Consider the following 26834-nt stretch of genomic DNA (forward strand, 5'->3'; position numbering starts at 1 on the left):
GAGGAAATGTTGCTGTCTGCAAGTGCTTTTACTTGCTTTAGAGTGCACACCAGGAAGTAACGGCATAATAAAACCAAAATTGGAATCACCCTAGCTCCTCTCCTCACTACAGTTTAAGGAAATATTTCTGCACACAGGGATGGAAATGCTTTTGCAACAAAAATAAATGTGCATCATTTATTGTGAATGTGTGTGTTTATGCTAAAATCTAGAAGTCAATTGAAATGTGACTCGTTTCCAAAAATGAAATCAACGGTTTCAGACTCCAGCTTCTACTCAGCAATTTGCTCATTGATATACACAGTAAATTCTTAGATAAGATCATTAACTCCAGCTATATTGGTGCAGATGAAGGTCTGTTTTTCAGGCAATGAATTCATCATGTGGCTACAATGACAACAGATCCAGTACCACACAGATCTGCCTTCAGCCCATTCTTATTTGTCGCACCATACTCACAAACGTGGCATTTTGATGCCTGGAGCAAGACCTGCTTCTCCCACCATGACCTTGGCACATTGCTTCACACCTCTCCATCTCAGCTACTTCAACTGTGAAGTGGAGAAATGATACCAAACTGATTTTGTGAAACACCTGAGGTACACCAATGAAAAGTGCTACCGACTGGGTCATTTGTACCGATGAGGAGCAGCAGCCCAGCTTGTCCTCATACCAGGCAGGGTTTATACAGCTGACTTCCCAAAAACCTGGGGAGAAAGCTAGCCTGTGCACGGAAGAAAGAGCCCCAGAAAGATGGAGTCCTTTCCTGCCACTGGAAACCTTCAGTGTGTCAGACTTGTCATGACTAATGTAAGTTATGCAAGTTTAAAAATGAACGATGTTTCAATATTTAAGCTACTGTGTCACCCTACATCTTGAAACCCAGTTGTTACCCCTGCATCACACTGCTGCCCAGGCCCCCAGGTGTGACGGGGGCTCCCTGGGGCAGCAGGGCAGGGAGCAGGGCAGCGGGGGGGCACCAGGGTCAGCCCCAGCTCAGCCGTGCCCATGGCCGCGCAGGGCAGGGCTGCGGGGAGCTGGAGACCGGCTCGGCTGCAGCACCGCTGGGGCAGCGGCTGGCAGCCCCGGTGGCTAAAATGGGGCCCTGGGCAGGGTGGGATGAGGCCAGGCAGGGACTGTAAAGACCTGTTGGTGCTCCCAGGGCATGGGTCTCTTCTGCACACAGGGCAAGTCACTTCACCCCTTTTTGCTTTGTTTCTGCTTTGCAGAGTAGCCAAAACTGAGCTTTCCCCTCTCTACCAAAACTACAAACACTGCATAGCAAGAAAACTTTTCTTGCCGCACAGCCCAAGGCTCGACAGAAGATCCGCAGATGCCGCAGCAGCAGTTGTTCGTAACGTGCTTGCCAAGAACACTCTGTTACTCATTCAGATCAGTCATCAAAGCTTCCATCTATCCTTATCTGAACACCAAAAGGGAACTGAAAGCTCTCCAAAAACTTCAGTCACTGACATCTCACTCTTCACAACTGTTTGTAATTCCCTGCATCTGTCTTGCTTCTATTTTCATGTATCCGCCTCTCAGTAAGCTCTTAGCAAGATAGGTGCAGGGCTGTCTTTCAGGCTGACAAAAGTGAACCAGACCCTCAAGTTTCATTTCCAAGGAAATTCTAATTTCAACTAAACACTAAGAAAAAAACATTTGATTCCACCTGGGGGAGAGGGGAGCCACAATTAACTTCATGCCATTCACTAGAAGACATGTGCTGTCACTTAGTACCTTTCACACGTGCATAACAGTTCACAAACTAGAAGGTTAACAAAGGAAAAAAATGCAAGCTGAGGACATTTCAACCAGCTCTGAAAACAAGCTTCTAATTGAAAAAAGAAAGGAAAAAGAAAAAAAGAAAAATAGAAGTGGGATGTTATTTCAGAAGCTCCATTCCTAAAGCACTGAGCTGGTTGGGACTCCAACATGAAGCCAACATCTCCCTCCAATTCCTGCCCACCTTCGAGCTTGAGTTGGCCGTCTTAGCGACCATTATACATCTCAAAACAGTGTTGGCTAAAGCAAGCTGTGGAAAGAACCAGCAAGCACCAGAATCACCTGCAGGTGCTCTTCCTCAGCCTGCTGCTGTTCTCCAGAGAAGGGGACAGCTACTGAGGACAGTTGAGGACTGAACATTGCCCAGTCACCTAAAGGCCTGACACAGGCCTTCACTGCTGCAAGCAAAGCAAGTACCTGGAGAAGTGGTCTCCTTTCTTATGAAGGGTGGTAACACCCAATTTGGTCACAATATTGATGTGAAGGTTTTAAATGCAAGCTTAGCGTCTGTTCCGAGGGCTGTAGGCAGGAGCAGGGCTGCTTTCACTCTACCCTCTCTCATTTGGATTCCTCAAGTCAGGAGAAAGCAGCAATGCTGTGGGTTAACTCTGGTAGGCAGCCAAACACCACAGCTGCTCGCTTGCTCCTTCCCTCCCAGAAGGATGCAGAAGAGAATCGGAAGGGTGAAAGCAAGAAAACTCCTGTGTTGAGATAGACAGCTTAATAACAGAAAAAAAGAGGACAAAATTAAGAAAAACAAGTGATGCAAAAAGCAACTGCTCACCACCAGCCAACCAATGCCAGCCCCTGAGCAGCCGCAAGCCCTGGCGAACCACCCTCTAGGCTCAGCGCTGAGCAGGGTGGTGCGTGGCACAGGATAACCTGTCCCAGCTGCCTTCCTTCCCAGCCTCTTGCCCACCTCAGCGTACTTGCTGGGGCGGTGGCAGCATGATAAAAGAGAAAGCCTTGATTCTGTGCAAGCACTTCTCAGTAAGGGCTACAACATCCCTCTGTTAACCTTGTTTTGGTCACAAATCCAGCACAGCACCATACCGGCTGCTATGAAGAAAATTAACTCTATCCCAGCCAAACCCAGTACAAGCAGCTGCATTAGCTGCTACCCTCAAACAGCCAGAGTAAACTCCCGGCAAAGCAATGTTTGAGCCACAAGCATCTCAAATGGTACCAATTGTCTCCCCACATTCGAAGTCCCACTCAAGCAAGGAGCAGGGTATCTTGCATTAACTGCTCCCATTTCAGCTGAAACACCAACGATTCTCCTACAAGCAAAACTGTATGTTATTATGTCATGACTAAAGGGGTACAAGTCGTGAACTAACAAGGCACCTTTGTACGATTTTCAGCCATGCTGAACCCAGCAGGGAACAAAGATCAACTTCAGTTGTAGGCACACAGCTCCTCGAAGGGGTTTTGTGCGCTAGTGACTGAAATACTTAACTCGTGTTTCAGTCTTCCTTTTAATTACACACTCTTAATTTCCCTGAAGTTTGTCTTATGTTTATATGATCCTTTTTTTTCCTCTGAGAAATGTATGAGGTCTAATGTTCCAAATGACAATGGATTTGCACACACTTATCCCCTTTTTTACACTGGAAAGACAAAAATAACAATCAAAGCAATGTAAGTGTACAATTTCCTACAGGCTACTTTTATCCAGCTGGACCAATGAGGAAAAGCTGAATCCCAGGAACAGTTAAAAACATGTTTTGTCATTTCTGGAATAATAACTAGAGAAGAATTAAAATTTCTAGATGAGAAAGCTCCTCCTCTATGTCTGATCAAACACACTAGAAGAAATTGTGACCTTTTAGACAGCTAGAAATGAGAAGATGGCATTAATACTTCCACAGAAGCTACCAAAAAACCCCGAAGCTACCAAAAAAACCCCAACCCAAACCAAAAAAAAAAAAAAAAATCAGGAACAGCTACTTAAATGTGCTACTTCAGAGAATATTTCCATGCTGAACACTTATACTGAAAACAACTTCTTGTGCTAGATCCAAGACCTTCTGGAGTTATTAATATTCTGCCATCAGCTTCAAAGGGAACAAGATCCGCCTTGCAAAATAATCAAGAGCTGCAACTACTTACAGGCGACTTAATTTATGGCAGCTTTGACTGCAACAGCTACAGAATTTAGAAAGACAATTAACTGTAGGAGTAAAGTGTACTGGTGAGCACCTAATTCGAACACTTTAAATATAATTAACTCTCAAAATTTTAAATAATCAGGTTGTAACATTCTACACAAAAATGTTCCTCTGAGGAGAATGGGGGTGGGACATCTTTAATATGCATCCGGCATACACATTTAACTATCACACATATAAAAATCAAATAACTTTTATAAAGAAATTTATTGTGCAAGAATGATTTCCATGCTCATTTACAATGAAATAATTAGTTTTAACAAATAATCATGCCATTGCTTAATTTCAACACTAAGCAGAGTATTTACATTCAAGTTTACATGTTTCTTCAAGTTCCATGTATGGTATTGTCAGAATTAAGTAAGAATGCATCTTCAAATCAAAGTTTGCATTTTTTTTTACATTTACTGGAAATTACAAATTTCCTTTCTTTGCAGTACCCTCATTTCCCAGCTACTGTACTGGAAAAACAAACAAACAAACAACAAACTACAACCCCAACACCCAAACAAAACCAACTTATAGAAATCAGCATCACAAACATACATCAATCTCCAATTAGCCAGGTATTTCCAATCTGTTAAATGGAAAGCAGGCTGGAGTATACCTCTGTATAACTGACTTTCGGACTGTTTATGTGATCCTTGCAAGAGATCATGCCTGAAGAAAATGAGCCTCAGGACAATTCTTTCACAGAATCTTATATATAAAAAAAAAAAAAATACCTGTTTTGTCAATATTGAAGTGAACAGCACCAAACACACTTTGGAACTTTTTTTTTTAACCATAGGGATGACGAGGCACCTTTTTAAGAACAGACAACAAAAAAACTCTGAAACACCCACCCAAAACATAGTAATAGTTTAAAAAAAAAAGTTCATAAGCAGTTGCAAAGTTATTTTTAGCCTGCAAAAATTCAAACTGACTTTTTGGTGCTGCTTCTTCCTCTTCACACTCTATGATCGAAGGTAAGTTCAGACTTCAGCCCATATTTTTCTAGCCTGCGCACAAATCTCTTGCTCCTCCAGCAAAGTCTGCCAATACAGGCTTCTCCATTACCTCCCACCCACCCTGACCCTTCTTTTGTTTTTTAAACTGAGCTGAGAATCAGCTAATACAATATGCAAACTCAGAAATGGTTCTGAATTACAACTTATCGTGGTCCTGCTGAACAGCTGAAAAATGCAACAGAATTTTTGTTTACTTTCACAGTTCCATGTGACACCTGCTATTTTAATCCATACTCTCCCATCAGTGCTTCACCTACTGTCTAGGTTTCACAGGGCCCTGTAATTGTAACAAAAGAATCAGAACATACCTGCCAATATGTTGCCCTGACTATGACATAAAGTTAAAGGACAAAGTACAGCGATTGTCTTGAATTTTGGCTGTTAATGTTATGGGGAGATACTGATTTTGAAGATGCAAACCTAAACGTTCCCACATTTTAAATAATCTTTATATTTGGCAGAGACTATTTCACTTTTTCTGTCTTCATGTTGTGACCTCTCCTCCAGAACTTGTGGGTTGAGAAACAACTGTGGGTTGTACTGGTAACATTTCTAACTCGGACTCACGTACAAAGATGACTGCATCGCCACTGACATTTATTAAACATTGAGCCTGGAGAAAAAAAAAAAAAAAAAAAAAAAGACAATACTCAGTTACCAAACATTAAATAACAGAATATTTTGCTTACTTACACCTGCTAGATATAACTACACAGATAGTAGAAAAATCAGAGATCAGAAGGACCAATTATTTGAATTTATCAGTGAGGCAATCTCTGCTGTATTTTCTTTTGTATCCACTCACTTATGTACTACCAAACATGTAGACAGATTCCGATAAGAGCGCCACAAATGAAGTGTCTGGGTAGCCGTACTCGCTTTCGCTATTGTTTTGAACATATTTTGTGTACCAAACCAACCATATTCTGTTGCTGTATTTACTAACTAAGTTTGGTCCCTTTATGCCCAAAATGGAGCATTTTATATCAGCAACTCCAGGTATTTTTACATGGAGCTAGGATGAAAATCCTAACACTGCAACATCAGAAAAGCAAAGGAAGTTCAGCACTACTGTTCCACTATTTACTGCAATTTACTTCATTCTAGTAAACAGCATTTTTACCCATTTGGGTATTTATGAAGCATATTTTTAATTTTGTGTTAACTCAAATGTGCAAGAACACTTTTGGCTTCTTTAAGCAAACATTATAATGAGAGATCCAGAAGTGTTATGCAGACACGGTATGTGTGAAGGACACTGATATTTTTGCCTTAAACAACCTGTTTTGCAGATTTTATGTATGTGTCTTGAACAAACCTGTTTTACGGTGCAAGTTGTATGTATTAGCCCTAAAAACAGCCGGCTTTGCAGTACAGCCTGCTCCAGGGAGGGAACAGGCCGTGAGAAGGTGGAGTGGTGCTCCGTCCTTGGAGACAAAAGGGTGGAGCAGTGTTCCCCTCTTCAGAAACTTTAGCTGGGGTGACAGTTAAGGGGACTTCAGTGGAGCAGCTACCCAACCTCCCCTATCCAAATAGACAAACCCTGCAGAAGAGGGGTGTTTCTGGACGTGGGGAGGCCCACTCCCTTATCTACACGTAGACACTGGGCTTGGGGAGGCCCACTCTCTTATCTATAGTGGACAAAACCCCCCTGGAGCCCCCAAAATGCTGTATACTGCACCTGCGTCCCAATTAGTATGAAAAGCAAGAAGAGGACAGGATAACATGAACAGGACTCATGAATATTAATAGAAAGTGACAATAAAAATACCAATAATCAAGACACAGGGGTGCACCCACCACCAGAGAACCAAAGATCAAATCAGACCTGCAAGACATTGCTGGACCGACCACAGGAGTAGTGATATTTCTTTCTCTCTTTCTTTCTTTCTTTCTCTTTTTCACTCTTTTTTTTTTCCTCTCTCCATATTATTAGATAAAATTAGGGAAAGCCATATCTTTATCTAGTCTGTGAAATATTACTAATAAAGTGTGTTATTGCTGCCAATCTACTGACCAAAGAAGGTTATTGACTCGCTACCTTTGCCAAGCAAAGGGTCTCTGCTGTGCAGAGGAAAATCCCTTTTAAAAAGGGAGCACACAAAAGATTCACCTACCCTGAAACCCACCAAGTGGGATGGGACACATGGCTCTATAGGTTTGCAGGTTTTTAAAATATAAAATGTGTATTTGTGTCATGCTAATCACAATAGCACTGTTATTTCATATCATAATTTACCTGATTTTTGTTTGGATTCTCCATGAAAACACACTGCTTCATTATGTACGAGACAACTGCATTCCCCCCTAAAGCTGCAACATGAGCTCTCACCATTGCAAACACTTCAGCAATAAAAGCATGGAGAAAACCACTGACACCACCTTCCTAAAATGGAAAAAAAAAATAATTACATTTTACGTTAGGTATAGCTACAAGATGCTGAATACTTTTCCTACATTTTTATCAGCTGAATATTTCAGTGAATCCTAAACTGTGTATTATATAGAACTTAAAAGCTATTCACTGTTTAATGGGTCACAGTTAAAAATCAGATGAACGGAACTGACTGTTTGAGGAAAAGAATCACAAAGTAGATTATTCATTTGTGACTGGTATTCTTTGCACTCAGTATATTACATATACTCATACTTTTCAGATGTTCCTACACCTCTGCAGGAACATTTTAATATTCCAATGACAGTTGAATAATTACTTTTTTCTTTTGTCAGGAAGGATGCTGCCCGGGTTGTTTTTTTTTTTTTTGTAACTAGGAAGCAGATAAAGAATCATTTCCACTGAGGGTTAAGAGAGATTTAGACTTCTTGGAAATTAGTGGTAAGGAGCAGCCATTACCTTTGGTCACTGCAACTTCATGTATGCTAATGACTCTTTAGTTCTCAACATTCACTAAAGAAATGATACCTCAAAATACAAAGTAAGCAAGGGACAGAGCAGACGTGACAAGCGAGCTATCCAAGCCTTTTTTTCCCCCCCCTTGAAGCCCAAGAGAACTTCTAGACATCCTGTTGCATTAAGCTTTTTGACTTGATGGTGCTTGTGGGCGATTTTTTACTTCTTTGATGCCCAGCTGAATGATCTAAATTGCTGTGAAAAGGCAGAGAAGGAAAACAATGAAGCATGGCTTTTTCCTAGATAATCCTTGTGAAAGAACGTGAGCAACTACATTGAGTTATGGGGAAAAACCGAGTACACAAAATCAGGCAACCAACCAAAAAAAACCAAAATGCACAAGAAAAAAAACGAGGAAAGAAACTGATGAAGCGGAGCTCACTATTGGTTCAAAATATCTGTAAAATTTCAAAATGAAAGTGAAAGGCAAGACCACTAGACTTCCCACGTGTGTGTGTGCATGCGCCATTGGAGAAAATGAAAGAGGCAGGCAGAAGAGGAAGCTAGCGAAGCTGAACTGCAACAAATACAGGCTGCGCTCATATCTACTGGAAGAAGTATAATCTACCCGGAACAGACTCGTAAAGCCATAAGAAAACGTATCTTGGATGAAAACTAACGAACAAAAAGGCAAGCATAATTTCACCAATAAAAGCATGAAGGTTGATAATTTTTATTAACATCTGCACCATAATTTTATACATGTGCAATTAGCAAGAAACTCTTCATCACTGACAAAACAGGCAAGAGGTACATCCTATTTCTGTGGCTGGAAATTGTAGCAGAAAGATGCAGCTACTTCCCAAAAGGATATGAAAACTATAAGGAACATGTCTTGCTTTCTGGCATGCTCAGAGGACTATCTGTTGTCCAGATCCAGACTGGAGATCATGGAGTATCACTAGCTACACCCTCTAAGCTGGTTGTGTGGTTATATAGTCTACGGCATGTTTTTTTATTCATTCGTCACACAGAGCTACATTACTGAGAATGCACGGAATGCAGTATTCAAAATCAGCATAACAGTTATACATGATATGGGAAACCTTGTATTAACCAAAGAATTCTAAAATCCAAACACACTGTGGAAGTTCTTTCTCAGTGATGAAGTGATGGACTATTATTTCTTTTTAGCATTTAAATTAATCTCAGTTTGGGGTTCAAATGATCCCAACTACCACTGTTTGTCAAAGATCCATCTTTTCGATATAGTTCTGTTTAAGAACTCACTGGTTTAGCATTACATCCAAATTGAACAGCAATGGCAATGGTTCAATAACCCCTTCCTAACATTGTCAAACACAAAGCAGGATTATGTGCTCTATGACGAGCAGTGCAATGCAACTTGCTCCCCATTCAGCACCTACCCTCCAGTGACAAAGACTATTCTCTTGCCATGCCACACCTCAGCTCAAACCCCTTCAGATATTTACCTCCGATTATTATCATTAACAAGAAGTGCTAATCCCTGATACGCTCACCTCACGCAAAGAAGTGGTTTCTCGTATAAAAAACATGTTGATTATCCCAAGGTATTTGGTTATTTTTGCCCCAGGCAGAAAAGAAAGAGGTGTCATCTTAACAACCGAGACGGTAGAATTGGTGCATGATGGAACAGAGCGGTGCCGTAAGTATCCCTCAGCCAATGGACTTGCTTTATCAAGTGAAGCAGCTAAAAAGATGGGAAAAAAGAAGAAAAAGTAACTATCAAGTAAGATCGATTACTGTTTCTCAAAACACAAAAACTCTTCTTTATGGTTTCCAAATAGCTTGGTGACAACATTCAGCTGCCTGTGATGCTCAGCCATACCATGTGAGAAAGGAAATTATCATGCAACGCATGCAAAAGGAGACAAAAAGCTGAAATGGAATTTATTTGGAAGAGTGGCATTCCTGCAAAGGAAAATATTGAGGCGAGTAGCTGCACATACAACGATCAGTTATAAAGTGAAGGTAAAGAAAAAAGTGCCAACATTTTGAAATACGTATTCTGCTGGAGGAACAAACTATAGGAAGTGTGAAAGTTGTTGTGTTTCCCCAGTGCAGCATTTTCCATTAAAACAGGTATTAATCTCTGCTAATTTAAGCAAGATAGTCAGACCTGTGGCCAAAGAACTACTGAAAAATAACTCACCACTTGCTAATTTAGTGACCATTGCCTTGACTGTCACCTTGGTGATTGCTTCCTGTTTCTCACCAAAAATTTTCCAAGATCATACATACACCTACATCCATGCAGTGTATGTTATATAATTAGTAGGCGTACACATTTATTGATAACTAATTTTTACTACGTGAACAGAAATACTCTACTTTGCTTTTTATGACACTGGCTCATAAACCCTATATTAGCTTACAGAGATATTAACAATGTCGGCAGTTTTCACACTCAAGTATTCATTCTACATGTGATCTGCAATACTATTGCTGGGCAGGGAACTCCCCTATTCACCACTGGGAAATCAGAGATATGTCTCAGATTATCATAACGTGGTAGAAACAGCCGCCTACTTGTCTTAATTGATCCGCGCCTTATGGTCTGAGCTTTCAGTTTAATGAGCTCTATCCAGCTGTTGCATCTGTCTGCAAAGGAACTGTAATCAATTGACGTTGCTGAAAACACAGACAGAAAAACAAAAGAAAAAACAAAGAAAAAAATATGGATGATGTCTCTTGCTCATCTCAATGCTCCTTTTAAGGAAGCAATTATCTGTATCTGAGAGAGAACAAACATCCCTTTCCAGGTCCGTTTAAAGGAAAAGTTACAATATAGGTTTGGACTCGTCCAAACCAGTGTACCGATTTCTGGTGATGTCCCAGCTGTGAACCAACTGCCTGACTGGGACTTCATCACTGAAAAAACATGCAAATACAGTCATTAATGACTTAGGCTAGATTATTTTTTTTTTAATCTCATTTAGGTATTAAGTTCTGGCTTCTTTAAGTTTATTTAAGCCTTGTTTAATTTTAATTTTCATTGCTATTCTTTTCCTCATGAAGAGCTGCTGATCATGGTTTACACTTCCTAATGTCTTTATCAATATCTAACCTACAGACTGAAAAAAAGCTTTGGTGATGAGGATAAGAGTCACAAGCTGAAACAACACCTCATTTTTAAACACGAATGAATTTTCCTTACAAAACGCTGTCCTCCTTCCCCCAACACCCCCTCTCCAATACCCCACACCCCCATTATCATTACGAGAAGTAGAGTTGTTTCTGCTATGACTTTTGGTATTAGTTGCAGGGGTGTTTGCGTATCTTTAAAAAAAAAAAAAAAGTTCTGCAAACACCGTTTCTTCATTACCCTGAAGAAACGGAAGGAACACATGCTAACTTCAAATTAAGACAAGCAAAAAAGCTCTCTCTCTGCGAACTAATTTTCTGTCAGATAAAGTTGTATCAACGTATCTGACAGAGAGAGAGATACTTGTTATCAACAAATCTGACTTTTGTAACTAAAAAAAACCACATCAAAATATTATGGTATCATTAAGCCACACCAGAGCATGCATTCTCAGTTAACTAGTAAACACTTCCTGGATTAAGACACATCCAAAAAGAGTATACCAATATCCCAAGAATGCTCATTCTGTTCTGGCATATGGCTAAATTAAATAAACTCACCTCTCTGAGCAGCAGGAATACCTGTGTGGGAACTTGCACCCTCCAGGACTTCTGATAAGAAAAAATGATTTCCATTCAGATAATATATGAACAGAGTCATGCTGTACCGGACAACAGCTCTCGTCTTGTAAGAAAATATTTTACAGTAAAATACGATTTTAAAAATCTTCTATATATAGTATACCATGTTCTTGATAGCACCTAATAAATCGGTGTAAATAATTAACTTTACTAAATCTGCCTTGCAAATTATCATATGATCATTTACTAAAGGTCATTACTGTACAAGGCTGTATACAAACATTTTTAGAATAACAACCTTACAGAAAAGTACGTAAAAAAGGTATCAATGTATTACATAAACTGCTAAGTAAATGTAACTACAATGAAACCTCAAGTCTACATAAAACCTCAAGTCTAAATAATTATCTGATTGAAAGCCTCTGAAGCGATGTACAGTAGAATATAGAATGTGAAGAACATCAGGAAAAGTGATACACGTGAACAGGCTACCCTCTACTGGTCAGTGCCCATTATACAAGTAGCACAGTCTAGTAACAGTGAAAAAGCAGTCAGAAATTTCTGGATAGCTCCTCTTTTTGAAAATGAAAGGTTAATAGTATTATAATTTGACAAATTAAAAGTTAAGCACACAAGAATGCATAAAAATAAAAAATAAGCCCAAAAAATATTATTGCTGAAATTAATCTGACCTCTGAAAATACCAATAAATGTGGCAGGCAGTCTCCTTTACAGAACTTATGTAATGGGCAAAAAAGGGAGCGCTCTAACATTTTATTAAAAGAACACTGACAATAATTCACAGATACTAGATTTCCTACCACTGGCCATTTTGGTGGGCAAATAATCCAACAATGGAGAAAGAAGTAAGACAGCTGATTTCAATGAATGATAACCTTATTTTTAAGACAACCATCTAAGAATTCCAACAACCATCCTTTAAATGCAGTTCTAGCTCAGGTAAAATAAAGCAGCTGCATTATTCAAATTGTTTACTATGCAAGTTTAGGTTCCTTTTACTTAAAAAAAAAATGCATGCAATTTCGCTCAGCTGAACAACCAGTAATTGCTAAATAAAGTATCTCCCGCCATGAAAACTATGAGATTAATCACTTGAGGCTGACAATACATGGAGTTATTTTATATGGGCCATTTACAGAAGCAAAGCAGTAGAAGACAAGACTAATTATTGAGTTATTTATAATTCTTTAAGCTAAACAGCACACAACACCCAGTGGTTTGCAGTATTTTCAATACTCTAAATGCAAAGACAGAAGAACCACAGGAAATCTACAAAATAATACATACAGAAGGATTGACCAATTCGTCTTATGTGGTTGTCAAAAAATCTGACTTTAGGAGTGAACATATCCATTAAGCTTAGGTAGTAAATAATATTTCAAGTATGTCAAAGTACAGATATTTTAAAGCTATTGCAACAATGAAAAAGCAGAACTCCAAATCAGTAAAAACCAATAGTTCAGCATTCTTCCATTTAACTGACCTTTAGCTGGTGAGAATGGTTGAGAAGCGAGGGGATCAGAGCAAAGTTCCAACGGAAATTGTAGCTGTTCTTCATTGTCTGTAGATGCTTCAACAAAGAAAGCATATACAATTGATAATTAACCCCTGAAATAAGATTTGCCAGTAATAATAAGCACTACAGATTCGATCTACTCAGGTCTGAATGGAACCGTTTTTTTTCAGCATGTGCATATAGCGGTGCAGTTCTGTATAAACAGTTAGGTGTCTGACAACAAATCCAGCTGCAAAACTGAACAGAACCAGTGTTCCATTGAACAGAATTTGATTCAGTATTTCCAGGAAAAAATATTAAGTCAATTCATGCATTTTAATTTGATTCCGCAGTTGGATCCGAGTTAGCCATACATTACAGTAAAAAGTAACATTTGATTTAATTCACATAAAACTGTTACTACTGAAGAAGTAAGGTATAACTAATGTTTTATAAACATATGGCTCTGTTCTACTACTTAATTCCATTCTTCAGAATGGAGTATCTTCTACAGTTCTATCTAAATTTCCACATCCACATTGCAAACATACACTTCTATCTTAAGATGGTGGTGCTCCATTAGCAAGATGACATACGCAGATTGCAGTAGTCTCTTCTATTCCCTGCATAATGCTATATGCTTCACTGATCTCCAAAAATATTATTGACCTACTTAAGGGTTTTGGGGAGGGTTTTTTTTAAGTATTATGAATAATTTATTTTCTGCCTTCTTTGCTACTTACAAGAACAAGCATTCTCTAATGATTTACACCATATGTTTCAAGATGTAACAGAAGTGTCATCATTTGTTACACTAATTCTTTAGATAAAAATATTTAAAGAAAGATGGTACATGTAATAAGGAAATACCAAACATTTTTTTCATGTTACTATAAGTTTGTTGATTACAGAAAGCAAATACCTAATATTTAATAAGTCATCTTGCTGGAGGTCACATCCATGAACTCCAAAAACCTCTATGTTACAACCGTACGATTTTACAGAACCTCCCTGTAAATCATGTATAGGTAACTGAAATTAAAACGCAGATTCATCAGGTACTGGGGAAAAAAGAAAGAAAGATATTATCTCTTTACATGCCTCACAACATTTACCTCTTTGCTGTGATTTTTCTGTAGGGGCTTTGTTGGCTTGTAATGCTTGGTTTTTGTCAAATGTAATTGCAACAGCTGTGACTGCAATCTGCAAATCAGAAATATATGGCATGTTAGGTAACTTGATCTTTCATGCAATCTGCAAAAATAATTTTGCAAACAAGCCAGCTTTTACCATAGAAAAATAACGGGAGGGGGGGGATCATCTAATCAGACATTAAAAACCCTTCACAGAAGAGCATAAAAGGTAATACACTAAGGTGCATTGTTAGAACATACACCTGACAGTGGTTTATGATTTTGTTTATCAGTTCTTTCCTTCTTTCTTGGTGAACTGACATAAAAAAAAAATGATAAAAACTCATTATCATTATATTTGTAAGAGAAAGAGATGTTTAACTGAACACAAGAATGATGCTACACTTCTAAAGAAAACATTTTCTTTAAAAATAATGAAGTGTATTGCATCATCTTCAAATGGCAAGAAAAAAATTAGACAATTATAATGACAGTATACTTAGAAAACTAGTGTGCTGTATTCTTGTAGTGTATGCGGCAACATCTTTTAATGGATATCTAGTCAGGACTTTCAATCTCCTTTGTAACTAAAGAGGTACATGCTATTAAGATGCACTGTGATCATGAAATGGCACGTAGTCCCTTGATTCTCAAAACTGTAACACTCAATAGGTCATCTATTTTTCTTCACCGAATGTTAAGGCCCTAAGTTTTACTTCAGAATTCACCAGACATACTGGCAAATCAAATCCAAGCCTAGTTTACTCCGAGCAACAATGTTAAAGGCCAAAACTGTCATACCTACATGCTGAAAGTCAAAACAAGCAGTTTAGTTACCTGAACTAATTCATCCTCTGGCAGAGCAACTGTAAAATTTACATGACAAAGGCAGCAGGGAACCATAGACCGTAGTTTAAAATACAAGCTCTGTTGAAGACAAGACATTATTTGTGTTACTTTAAAAAATGTATGGTTTATTTCAGAGAAATTAAAGATCAAAATTATTTTTCATAGTAGAAATCATCTAATCATATCTTTTTTCTTGAGGAGTCACAGGTGTGAAAAGTCAGGATAGAATGCAATCTACTGTGCAGCAATCTTTATATTTCTGTTTCCAGAGTACACTACCAGTGAAACGACTCATAGATTCAAAGAGCTCTGGAAATCCTTAACATTCTAAGAAGGCTGAATCTATCTTTAGAGCAGCTTACAAACTAATTACAGACAATTTGTAGTCCAATTCAAAAAAGTAATTATGAAGAAAGCGTTATTTTCAGTATAGCCTGATTTTACTTTGCTTCCATTTGAACAACTCAAAAAAAATGTTTGAAATAAGATTCTTACCTTCAACAGATTCTCACAGAGATCATTGAAGTTCTTATTCAGTGTTTGATTTGTTAGGTTAACGTTGCTTAATCTGGATACTCTTACCGCAGTGAACATCTGAATTAGAAACAGACATGCTTATTTTTCTTTCCAGTATAGGCCTCTATGTTATATTAAAACCAAAACAAATGCATAAAGAAAGCAAATAACGCGTAACATGGTAAGTGGGGGGCGGGGAGGGGGGGAGAGGGATGGAAAGGAAAGAACTGTAGCTACAATAAGTCAAGTAAAGTGCCTATTGCTCATGAAATTTTACAAACAAAAGGCAAGTTTTCTGTGAACTGATGTACATGAATATATGAAACAACCGATTAAGCAAGATATGAAATACTCTGTTCTTTTTACTTGCTTCATAAAAGGAATCATTCTACCTGCTACACATTTTGTTAACTGCTGTTGAAAATTATGTTAATTGTGTACAACAATATAGACAATAATGGAATGTCATATACAGATACACAGGCAATCCCAGCAACCTGAGAGTATGCTGCTGGTGCAGTCATACTGTTTTCAGGTTTGAGCTGTGCCTCTGCAAAGAACAGTCTTGCATTGTGACAATTAGGTGTAAAAGCTCACTTAGATAGATCTGTTTTAACTCTCTCTACATGAGACTAAATTGCATGTACAAACACGAGCAAAATGTTTAACCTTAATTATAAATGGAATTTTTCTCTACTCACCAGACTGGCTTTATCTAATTCTTATTTATCTTAAGCTGTTAATGTTATTGTAGTCAGTATCTCACACTAAGTAACATAGTCAACAATTTCTGTCTTTTAAGAGCCTTAAAAATCTAGCCAAGCTCTTAAAAATGCCCCAAGCCTTAAAGTTCATATTTACCATAATTATTTTCTAATTTTTGTACCAGGTTCTCTGTTACATAACAGTGTTGACAAAAACCACAAAGAAACAGGTTCTCATACGCTATTTTCCCTACCAAAATACTACTTTTATTTCTAAGACCAGTATCCTAAAACTAGTGATCTCTAATATTTAATAATTTACTACAGGATATTTCAACACAATTTGGAAAAAAAGTTTTAATTTTCTTTGATTAACCTTACTTGAATTTCCGGTGTCCAGTTATTTATACCAGGCATAATTTCTGTGTTGCAACTGTAAAAACCTGTGAAGAAAATATTTGGGGAAATCTATGTTGCATACCGAAATATAAAAAATACTTTTAAAGACACACATGTGACCTTACTTGATGTTTTGCAAGTATCTTCCATCATGTGTTTTTGAATACTGAATAATATACCAGAAATAAGACAACATCCAAAAACCAAACAAAGCGTCTGAAGAACACAACATAACATTTGTTTTCTATTATTCGTAGTGCAGTGAAAAAAATTGATAGGAAAGATGGAACTCACTACTCCTAAAACACTAATTCACTACAGAATTCTTATTCTGAGTATTCCTTCACCCAGCAAAAAGCAAGGCCAGAAATGTCATCACATTGAGGAACACGAGAGAGGCTACAATAGAGTGAAGGGCAACAGTGACAGTTGCTCCTCATGGGAGCTGAGTAACTCATGTCATCTGATGCTGAGACTAAATGGTGAGACAAGCTCCCCGACTGCTTGACGGAACTGCTCCTTGTGGAACCCACAAAACTAGAAACCTGACTCAAGGTCCTGAGCAGGGAGAAGCGTTCAAAGTTTTTTAGCTCTGATCAAGATACACTTAATCATTCTTGTAAGAAGGGCAAACATCCAAAATCCACTACTGCTCTACCTAGTTTCTAATAGACAAACTATGTACAAATGAGGAAACCTATTAAAAAGGTGTGACAGGAACAGCTAAAAAGCTAACCTGTGACAGACAGCATAGAGATGCTTTAAAGGTATTATCTAGAGACAATGCAAACACGTAGCACTTACTAACAGAGACTGGAAAAGAAAAGAAGAAAAAAAAAGTATAATGACTTAAATAGCAGGGTAAGAAAAGTTATAAACAGCAAATAAGCAATGCTGAAAATCTAAAGATATAGCTAAATGAACATAAAAGAGAAAAATCTGGTAGAGCCTATGTAAATGCAGAAAATAAGCTAGAAAAGAAATTGTGTAGCAGCTTGCGGAAGGTATAAATATTAATAGATTTTCTTTCAGAACATCAAAAGCAGGAATCTCGTTGAAGAGTCAAGTAAGATACAGAAAGAATATGCCGAGATGATAACACAATAGCAGAAAACATGCCTTTTTTTTTTTTTTTTTTTTTTCCCCCACATCAGTCTTCACCATGGTAGTGGAGCTTTCCACAATAGTGGGAAACTAGTTCCTTGGTTATTTTCCACCAGAGAACCTGCCTCAAAGAAGCGTCTGAAGGAGATATTTAACAAACAGGTAAATGAAAAATAAGGATTCACAGAAACATGAAAGGCAAAAGATTAAAAAGCTGACTAATTGGCGTTGAACTCTAAATTACCCCACTACCAGAGGAGAGGATTCTTTAGTCTTCAGGTAGTGAGGTGTTTTTAGTGACTGGCACCTACTACTTTGCCTAGTACAGCTATCTGTATTACTGACCCGTAGAAGCTATTTTAGAAAATGGAGTTCATGGGCAGATGAAAAAAGACACTGCAGAGGAGCTGATACCACTAAGTAACAACCATGGCTCACAAGCTGACAACAAGCATGCAGACAAAAGGCATCTGACTGACACAGTCTACTTCGGACATCAAAAAGCATTTGGCAAGATTATTCACCAAGGACTCTTGTAAGAAACTAATATGCTGAAGGGTAGAATGGAGTACCATTGAAGGAAATGCAATTATTTTAAGACTGGAAAGAGAGCGTCAAAATAAATGCTCAATTTTCGCAGTGGAGACATCTGCAACTCAAGATTGTATGCTTGAAACATACTCATAACCTATCTGCGAAAGAGGATAAAACAAGGTGACTGCTGATGGTAGGTACTATTTTAGGGTAGTAAAAGCAACTGCAGCAGGACCTAACAATGGATAACTGATCAGGAATAAAAGATTTGGTGACAATAATAGATAACTATGACAAGGACAGTTCTGAGCTCAACAATGCTCAAAATGATAAACACTGATACCAATTATTAGGAAGGGAACAGACAGGTGCTCAGAAGAAACATGGGGAAACTCACAAATATAAGAGAGGGAGGACAAGGACAACTAAATGTATAGAGAAACTTCCATATAATCGATAAGTACATTAGCCTCTTATCCAGATCCAGGAGTTCCATCGAGGAGGATATGACAGATATCTATACAATCACAAATTGTATAAAGCAAGACCGATACAAAGCAATGACTCACTTCTCAATATAAGAAAAAGGAAAAAGTGGCTGATACAAACCAAGCATAAGAAGTTGGCTCTTATATGGGTACAGAACCTGATGCAAAATTCTATAAACACTGAAGGTGCACACGGGCTCAAAATGCAAACAGCCAACTGCACAGAAAGAAGTTTGTCAAAGGATATTGTTTACAAGACAGTAACTGCCTTTCAGGATGCTTCTGAAATATGAACTGTTAGCATGCTATTCTGTGGGATTCTCCCTGCCCCAGCTCTTACATTAATGCAATACACATTCTTGCCAGGTCCCTATCAGCAAGCAGACATTGAGTGACTCAGAAAACCTCCCCCTACATGAGGTACTTAAATAATTTTTAAATGCAGACAACTAAACGGACACCTCACAAAGTTCTATTGCACCAATGCAGCCTCAACATTCGTATTTGTACTGTAAAGAGACATTGATTTCAAGTCTCATGATTGAATTTTGAAAATTACTCACTTTAATCACTTATGTTCTCAAGTTGCAACACTTCTTAAAAATAGATCTACAACACTGAAGAAATTAGAAACTACTCTATTATTTGACCTTACTGCCTTCTACAGAAGACGACCAATACTGACTTGGATAAAAATGCTGTGAGTGATTTAAGAATTCCAAATCATTTCAGACTTCACTTTTTTAACAGTGAATACAAAGACTTAAATTGACAGTATGGCACAATCACAAAGTAAGGAAAACACAAATACCCTTTGTGAATTTTCTGCACGAGAGTGCTGGAAGGGCAAACTGCTCACTTTAAATAACATTCTCGGAATACAACACCAGTATGTGACATTATATAGCTACAGATACTTAAAGACCATTCTGTTCTCTCTACTTCTACTTTCATTGACCCTGAAACCTACAAGCTAGCCTTTCAGTCTAAACATCTTCAGAAACTGGCATACTAGTAGAAAAGATCCAATTGTTATATCCGTACGAAATAACCACAAATTTGCAACAGTACCTAAGTGAACTACAAAATGCCACACAATCAGGGTGTTTACTTCAGTTTTCAATAAGCAACAAACCCCATAAAAGGCTTAATGACTTGTTTTTCACAGGAGTATCTCACAAGCTAAAAACTTCAAGAATATTTTCACTGTTACTCCTGAACTTTTTTTTTTTTAATAAACCCAGTTTTATTTTGTCATTTTGCAGTCTACAGCATAGATTAGAAAAACATGTTTTTAACTGTACCCGAAGGTGGTGGAACATCTGTCAGTAAAGAATGTACGTCTTCCATTGCATCTGTATCATCAATCTGGAGAAAGGAATAATTGATACAAATCACATTGTTGTTCCAATCAGAAGTCTCAGAAAGATGTAAAAACTTTGTTATCAAGAGATCTATATCTGGCAGCTGAGTTGAGATTTTTAAAAAAGGATTCCTCGACCAGACCCCTGAATCTTAACTAGCAGGCTATGATATGCTTAACACCTGAGAACTAGTTCCCTTAATTAACACACAATAACTGCAGCAGATGAGACAAGAATGATAAAAAGATAATTTTTAAAACAATGCTGAACAAGAGTCCACAGAACAACTTACAACTTTTTCCAGCTAAGAAACTTTGGCTACTCTCATGTTACACTGATGTGACCAATGCCTGCCTATTCCAATGACACATAAAAATCCTTCCAGGACTTGAAAAACCTTGCTTAGTATGAACAGCAGAAAATCAAATATGAAAAAGTAAATTTGGGGATTATTAGTTTTTTCTATCCAAATAACTTCGACTTCATGCAATCTTTAAAGACTTTTGTTACTTTAGATCAGACTGAGAGCGCATCTACCCTACAGCCTTCTGTAAATATTTCTGTGTTGTGTGTCTTTAGGTTCATTTGCTTACTGATCTGCAAGAGATCCAAGTTTACCTCTAACTTATCAAGTATTTCAAAAATTGTTTGTATTTTAACTCCAGTATTAAAGGGTTGTCTGTCAGGTATTGTTTCTCCTTCTCCTGCTCAAAGTAAGAGAGTCTTCCCCCCTCCACCCCCCTTCTAAAATAGCAGTACAGACAGCCTTTCCTCTCGTAACTGCTTCCTGTCATCTCTTACCATTTCCTCGTAACAGTGAATTTTTTACCACTTCTTCTTACGTATTTCCAGCAAACAACAATTACACTCTTGAAAGATCAGTCAGGAGCTTCACTAAAGCTCCTGGAATATTTCTTAACAAAGACAGTAATAAGTGGTTCCACAGATGAAAAGGCCTTTTTTCTATAAAGATTGAACTACCAAAACACAGGGACACTTATTCGAGGACCAACACACTCACATAATGTAAACCAGTAAACGATGGTCCTTAAACATCCGATCTTGTTTTTCTTGCTAACTTTAGTACCATTCATAGAGTACTCTATAGGGCACTACAGTGTACTTACATTTTTCCCCTCCACATGGAGATCTCCTCCTATCCCCCCCAAGCGCATATACTACAGTTAATAAATAAGGTACAAGGAAGAAAACTGTAAAAAGAGCTGAACTCTTCTTGCAGTATGTAATGCAGTCCTTAACCAGCTGATCTTTGCTTATAATGTATCATGCTTCTTTCTGAGGCAACTGGACAGAAGTAGCATGCCTTTTATTATTTGCTTCCCCCCCCCCCCCCCCTCTCTTTTATTTGACAGCCTTTAAAAGTGAAATGGAGTCTGGGCTTATGTTTTTCTGGTATTTTTCATGACTTGTCCAAAGGGTCTCTTGCAATGTAACAGTCTTTGGTTTTTTTAATGCCTTACACAGTCCTCTGTTTTTCACGAAGGCATTTCACCCTTTTTGAATTTATCAAAGTATTTTCTGATTGGCTCATCCATCTCAATACAGCGCCTCAGAGAGCTTCTATCATAACTTTTGTTTTGACGATACAATTACACTCCTGTCAATCTACACAGATACTAAAACAAAACCAAAAACCTGTTAAGACCACCTGCAAAAAATACTTGATGAAAACTGTCCTCAGTTCTTTTTAATATGAGAGCTAACTAGTTTCAAATTTACTTTTAGGGACTTCCCAATATACTTACTTCAATCTTAGTATACCTGTAACGGACTGGAGAGCAAAAATTCACTCAAAGAGCAGAAAAGCCAGTCAATCTCAATTTATTATTATACCAACCTCTCCCAACCTGTTATTTTTTCACTCTCCTTTCTTACCTCTGTCTTTAAATGAACTGTTGTTACAGTGCTCTCTCATTCTCCCTATCTGCAAGTTTTCGTCCAGATTATTTTCTATGAAGATAGTGCTTTGTGAAGATTAACATAAAGGAGTCTTGAATGTACTTTAGGCTGCAACTACAGGCTGTAATTTAATTCAATTGTTTTCTTTTTCTTAGTCCAGTACAGGTATTTGTAATACCTGTTATCTACAAGATGATCAAAACTCTAGCCTTCTTTAGTACTTGGCTCCTTTCCTTCAAAATTGTACAATGTTAAAATAACATCTTAGAATTTTAGTAAACAGAGAGGTAAAAGAAATGTATGTTCTTTATCTATAGGTAGTGTTCTTGTTTCTAGTTGTAGCTGTAGAAAGAACTGGAAGATACTATCTGAAGTTGTAAATTCTTGAACTCTGAAAAGCATCAGTTGAAATTTAGAGAAACATGTCTTATGTGCTCTCTTGACACATGCATTTTTTTGAATACTACCAGTTCTGTAAACTAACAATTCTGAATATCCAACTATAACAATAAAAGGTTTGAAATGAGAAGAATATACAAGCTTCTTCTTTGCTAAATATGAAGTGTGACAACACAGAACCTCCATGTTTGTAAAAATATGTATCTAAATTTTGGATCAGTCATGACTGCTGCTTGAAGTAGGCAGAAAGGCATTTCTTAACAGCTCTTAGTTACTATTCTAAATTATGCTACACGTTCATGAATAGCAGGGCAATCTTTTTTCCAGATACTGTCCCTGGGCATAATATAGCTATGATTTAAGCAAACAGAATAAGAAAAAGAGAGACAATGCAAAATCCAATACTTAACATTGTCGTCTGATAGAAAATGGAAAAAAATTGTATACAATTTAAGAATTGTCTTTGGAGACGAGTAAGAAAACTTTTCTCTGTTGTTTTACATGTATTTCAGGAAAACAGCAGTATGAGAATGAGTACTGAAAACATTTATCACCTCCAAGACAAAAGCGTCCTTTTTTCCATGTGAAAGGTCTAGCTCTGTAACTTCATCAGAGCTTTCTGACTGAGATCTTAACAACCTGGAACGTTGTCTTGGCTCTGGAATGGGAGACCCAATGATTTCTTCAGGTAGCTCCTAAAAAGGGTATAAAAATTAACAGCTGTTCTATGTAGCTTAGAAATAATTTCAATTATAAGCAATTTATTAACAGTTCTAAGAATGAGAACATTGTGAAAATAATTTTACCGAGGGAAAAAAAAAAAATCATCTAAGAAAGTACAAACTGATTTGGATATGTGGCTTAAGGGATCAGAAAATTCCAGTAGGTTCCCAAAATATAGTGAAAAGAATCTCTATCTCTATTAAAAAAAACAACTTATGTTCTGAATGACTCTGTAAGAATTCACGGACACACATGGTATATCTCTGTTTGACTCAGAACGCTTTATTTTTAAGACTGTAAAAGCTTTACTTACTGGAGGATTAATCTCATAAAGTTCCTTGTTTTTTGCTATCGTATCATTTATTTTCTTTTGCATGTGAGATATATGCTGTTCATAGGTGCCATCATTTGGAGTCTTCCCAGCAATCTGGATACCACCAGGTGTTGGCAAAGCTGCTAGATACACACCTGTTGCAGACTTTTAAAAAGTCATTAAGAAAAATGACCATTACATAAGCATGTACTTCTTATATCTTCCTACAAAGTTTTCCATAATGCTTACACTATAATACGTCAGCATTGTGACATGCACATTACAGCATGATCTATTCCCATTAAAAATGGATCTCCTGTTCGCTTTTGAAAAAACTATTATTATTTTAATAAATTCTCTGCTTCCCATGGGTCTTTTCCACAGTGGAGCTTACCTAAAGGTTCCAAACAAAGTATGAATTAAAACCTCTGCCCTAGTACATTTTGCATAGGCAAGTGATGGTTTCAAGGATTTAAAACTTGGCCAAACCATTTACAGTATCACTAAAGTTGTGACAATCCCATTTCTATCTACATAAAACAGATCATCAGTTCACACAAAAGAACACACAAGCCAGTCGATATTACCCAAGCATCCTCTTACACTGATGCAGGAAGAAGCAGCATACTTCGCTATTCTAACCCCACATGACAGAATGAGGTTAGAAAATATTGTTAATGAACATTTCTTGACTATCTTTAAGACATTTTCAATCTATCATTTATTTCTTCAGTGCCACCAAAGAGGAGGCAACAGACCTTTCTCTTGTTGGCAACTAACCAAAAGATTTATTGAGAGACTCAATTGACCTCACTTGTCATAGAACTGTAATGCAACTTGAGGAATAGGGACCTCTTTGACTGGACCTTTAAAGAACACAATCATTTTTCTATAATTTATGCCTTTAAACCATTTAAAGTTTCTTTTGCTTTCATCCCCATTCTAATAATCTTGTCCTCTAACAGAGTTTCAAGAGCTTCAAATTTTCTTTTTCTGGTACTGAAAGACGGTCTGTCCTGATTTGTCAACAATTAGACACCTCATTCCATTCTATCACTTCATTTATTCTTAAAATGACATTTTAATATCTCTAGTTAATCTGAATTCCACAATACTTGTACGGCTTTGTGTCAAAAAAAAAAATACTGTAATAAAACAAAACAGCCCCAAGATTAAAACTGTACTTACTGCCAAGCCCATTAGCATATTTTCACCCACAGTGATCTGAATTCTCAGCCCAAACAGAGCATTCATTCCTCTCAGCTTAAGTTTATTCATCAGTTGGGTGTGCACTTCATATTCCATAAAAGGCAAGAGATTACTGATAGAGGTTGCATTTGCTTCAGCTTGAGCTTTCTTCTTTAGACGGCATAACCTGACAATATGAAACAGTACAGGACATCAGCAGATAAACAGCTTTAATGGAATGTTGACGATTGAAAGTGATCATAGAGAATTTTGATTTTCTTTTTCCTCATTGTATAACGTAATACAATCAGTTTCTTTTTAATGTATTTTAAAATCCTGTGAAATATTAAATCCTTATCAAGATCAAGGCAGACTGAGGCACCAAGTCTCAATAAGTAAGATTTGATTTTCATTTTTAATAGGAAACTGTGTATTTATATTAACAATAAAAGTGGGTAACATAAAGTAAACTTACAAAACAGAACAACACATCACCTTCAGCAACATTCAAAAATACTCTCTAACAAAGCAGAACATAAAAATTACAACTACTGTATCTTTGTAAATCACTGAATGAAGTCATGTCTCCTTTTTTAAAAACACACTTAAGGACTGTTATCAGACAGAAACAACATGCATCACACAGGGTTTTTGTCGTAACAACTTGACAGCACCAAGAAACTATGCAATGTAAAGAAGTTTTCTACAGATTCCAGACAACCATCTACTAGGTGTTTAGCTAAATATATTAACACTGCTATCATACAGCAGCAACTGTTACAAATTCGCCCTGCTCAATTTGTCAAAGCAAATACTGAAGATAAACACAGTCTTTTGATATTGCAAGTTATCTGGTATTTGTTAAACACCACCCCACAAAAACAGGTTATTTCAAAGGGCAGTTACTGCAGCCCTTTTCAATTGAGCCCCAGAACGGATGAGGTGTATTATTCTAGATTGCTGCAACTGTAAAACAAAATGTCAGTTCTTTGCAAGAACTCTTTGCAACTGTCTTACTGAAAATTCGTGTTTTCAGCTTTTCCTCTAGTAAGATCCCAAATGCAAACATCTATTTCTGTTGCTGCAAACCCCTTAAAAGCTTCAGGTACAAGCACAGGAAATTACATCTATTGGTAGAACTTTTAAAATTCCTATTAATACAGTTATTCAAAGCTCACTTCAGAATAAAGAAAAAACTGAGTGCCCTCACAGCTCAAGCATTAACCAGACTAAAAATACTTTATCTTAAAAGAATAAAAGAGCAAGCACAGAAATCTCATCTCTGACTATATAATGTCAGTCATATTCCACTCTCTGGGTTTAGTCCCATAAGCTGAAATTCAAACTCCACAGACTGCCTGCTTTCAGTGACAGATTTTTGTTCAGAAAGAGCAAGTGACAACTGTACATTTTAGTGATATAAACAGACAACACTTTCTTCTAAGGACCACATTTATTACATGATCAGGAAAACATAGTAATTCACCCAACTGTTAACAAGTTCACCTCAAAATCTTTCTAAGTATAGCTTCAAGTCTTTTTCTTTTTTTTTTGGGGGGGGGGGCATATCTAAGGAAACATTCTAGAGAAAATGGGACATCTGCAAGTGCTCCAGAGACAGATCGGGGACCACTGTGAAACAGTAAAAGTCAGTTTCTGCAATGGTGCTGAACTGAGTTTAATATCAAAGGAGGAGCATAGAACACATCTCTACACAGTAGCTCCAGTAATTCTGCTCTAGCGGGTGTCAGAGAATGACGATCATAGGATCATAAAAAAAACTCAGGTGAGAAGGGACTTCAGGAGGTCTCCAGTCCAACCTCCTGTACAGACAAAGCAGGGTCAACTCCGAGCTCGGACCAGGATGCTCCAAGATTTATCCAGTCAGGTCTTCAAAACTCCCCAAAGATGGACACTGCACAACCTCCTAGGCAATCTGCTCCACTGCCTGACTGTCCTCATGGCTAAGCAGTTTTTCCTTATATCCACCCTGAGTCTCTCTTGCTTCAACTTAGGCCCACTGTCTCTCAGACTCCCAGTGTGCAGACCCTGGCTACATATGCTCCATAACCTCCTCATAGGTACTTGCAGGCTGCTATTAGGTACCCCTAAATCCCTCCTCTCTCCAGACTGAACAAGTGCAGCACCTGCAGCTTCTT

The 26834-nt window shown here is 37.6% G+C and overlaps 1 protein-coding gene across 22 annotated transcripts in view; it reads right to left on the bottom strand.

Annotated features, from left to right (window-relative positions):
• Positions 1–5012: 5012 nt before the first annotated feature.
• The window catches only part of C2CD5 (C2 calcium dependent domain containing 5), a 68055-nt gene continuing 46233 nt past the window's right edge, over positions 5013–26834 (bottom strand). For 9 of the 22 annotated variants that reach the window (XM_086479261.1, XM_086479141.1, XM_086479131.1 and 6 more), the window contains 14 exons: positions 24676–24862; positions 23488–23652; positions 23006–23146; positions 20073–20136; positions 16625–16686; positions 15519–15617; positions 15012–15101; positions 14157–14244; positions 13030–13116; positions 11505–11555; positions 10389–10490; positions 9359–9549; positions 7206–7352; positions 5013–5579 (listed from right to left, as the gene is read on the bottom strand). In XM_086479261.1, the coding sequence (XP_086335387.1) occupies positions 5451–5579; positions 7206–7352; positions 9359–9549; positions 10389–10490; positions 11505–11555; positions 13030–13116; positions 14157–14244; positions 15012–15101; positions 15519–15617; positions 16625–16686; positions 20073–20136; positions 23006–23146; positions 23488–23652; positions 24676–24862 (1603 nt within the window). In that variant the 3' untranslated portion in view covers positions 5013–5450. Of the gene's footprint in view, positions 5580–7205; positions 7353–9358; positions 9550–10388; positions 10491–10676; positions 10731–11504; positions 11556–13029; positions 13117–14156; positions 14245–15011; positions 15102–15518; positions 15618–16624; positions 16687–20072; positions 20137–23005; positions 23147–23487; positions 23653–24675; positions 24863–26834 lie in introns of all 22 variants that reach the window. The other 13 variants (XM_086479252.1, XM_086479214.1, XM_086479238.1 and 10 more) reach the window with 5 other exon arrangements.

This window comes from Leptosomus discolor, chromosome 1 (assembly GCF_034619465.1).
Source record: "Leptosomus discolor isolate bLepDis1 chromosome 1, bLepDis1.hap2, whole genome shotgun sequence".
NCBI lineage: Eukaryota > Metazoa > Chordata > Aves > Leptosomiformes > Leptosomidae > Leptosomus > Leptosomus discolor.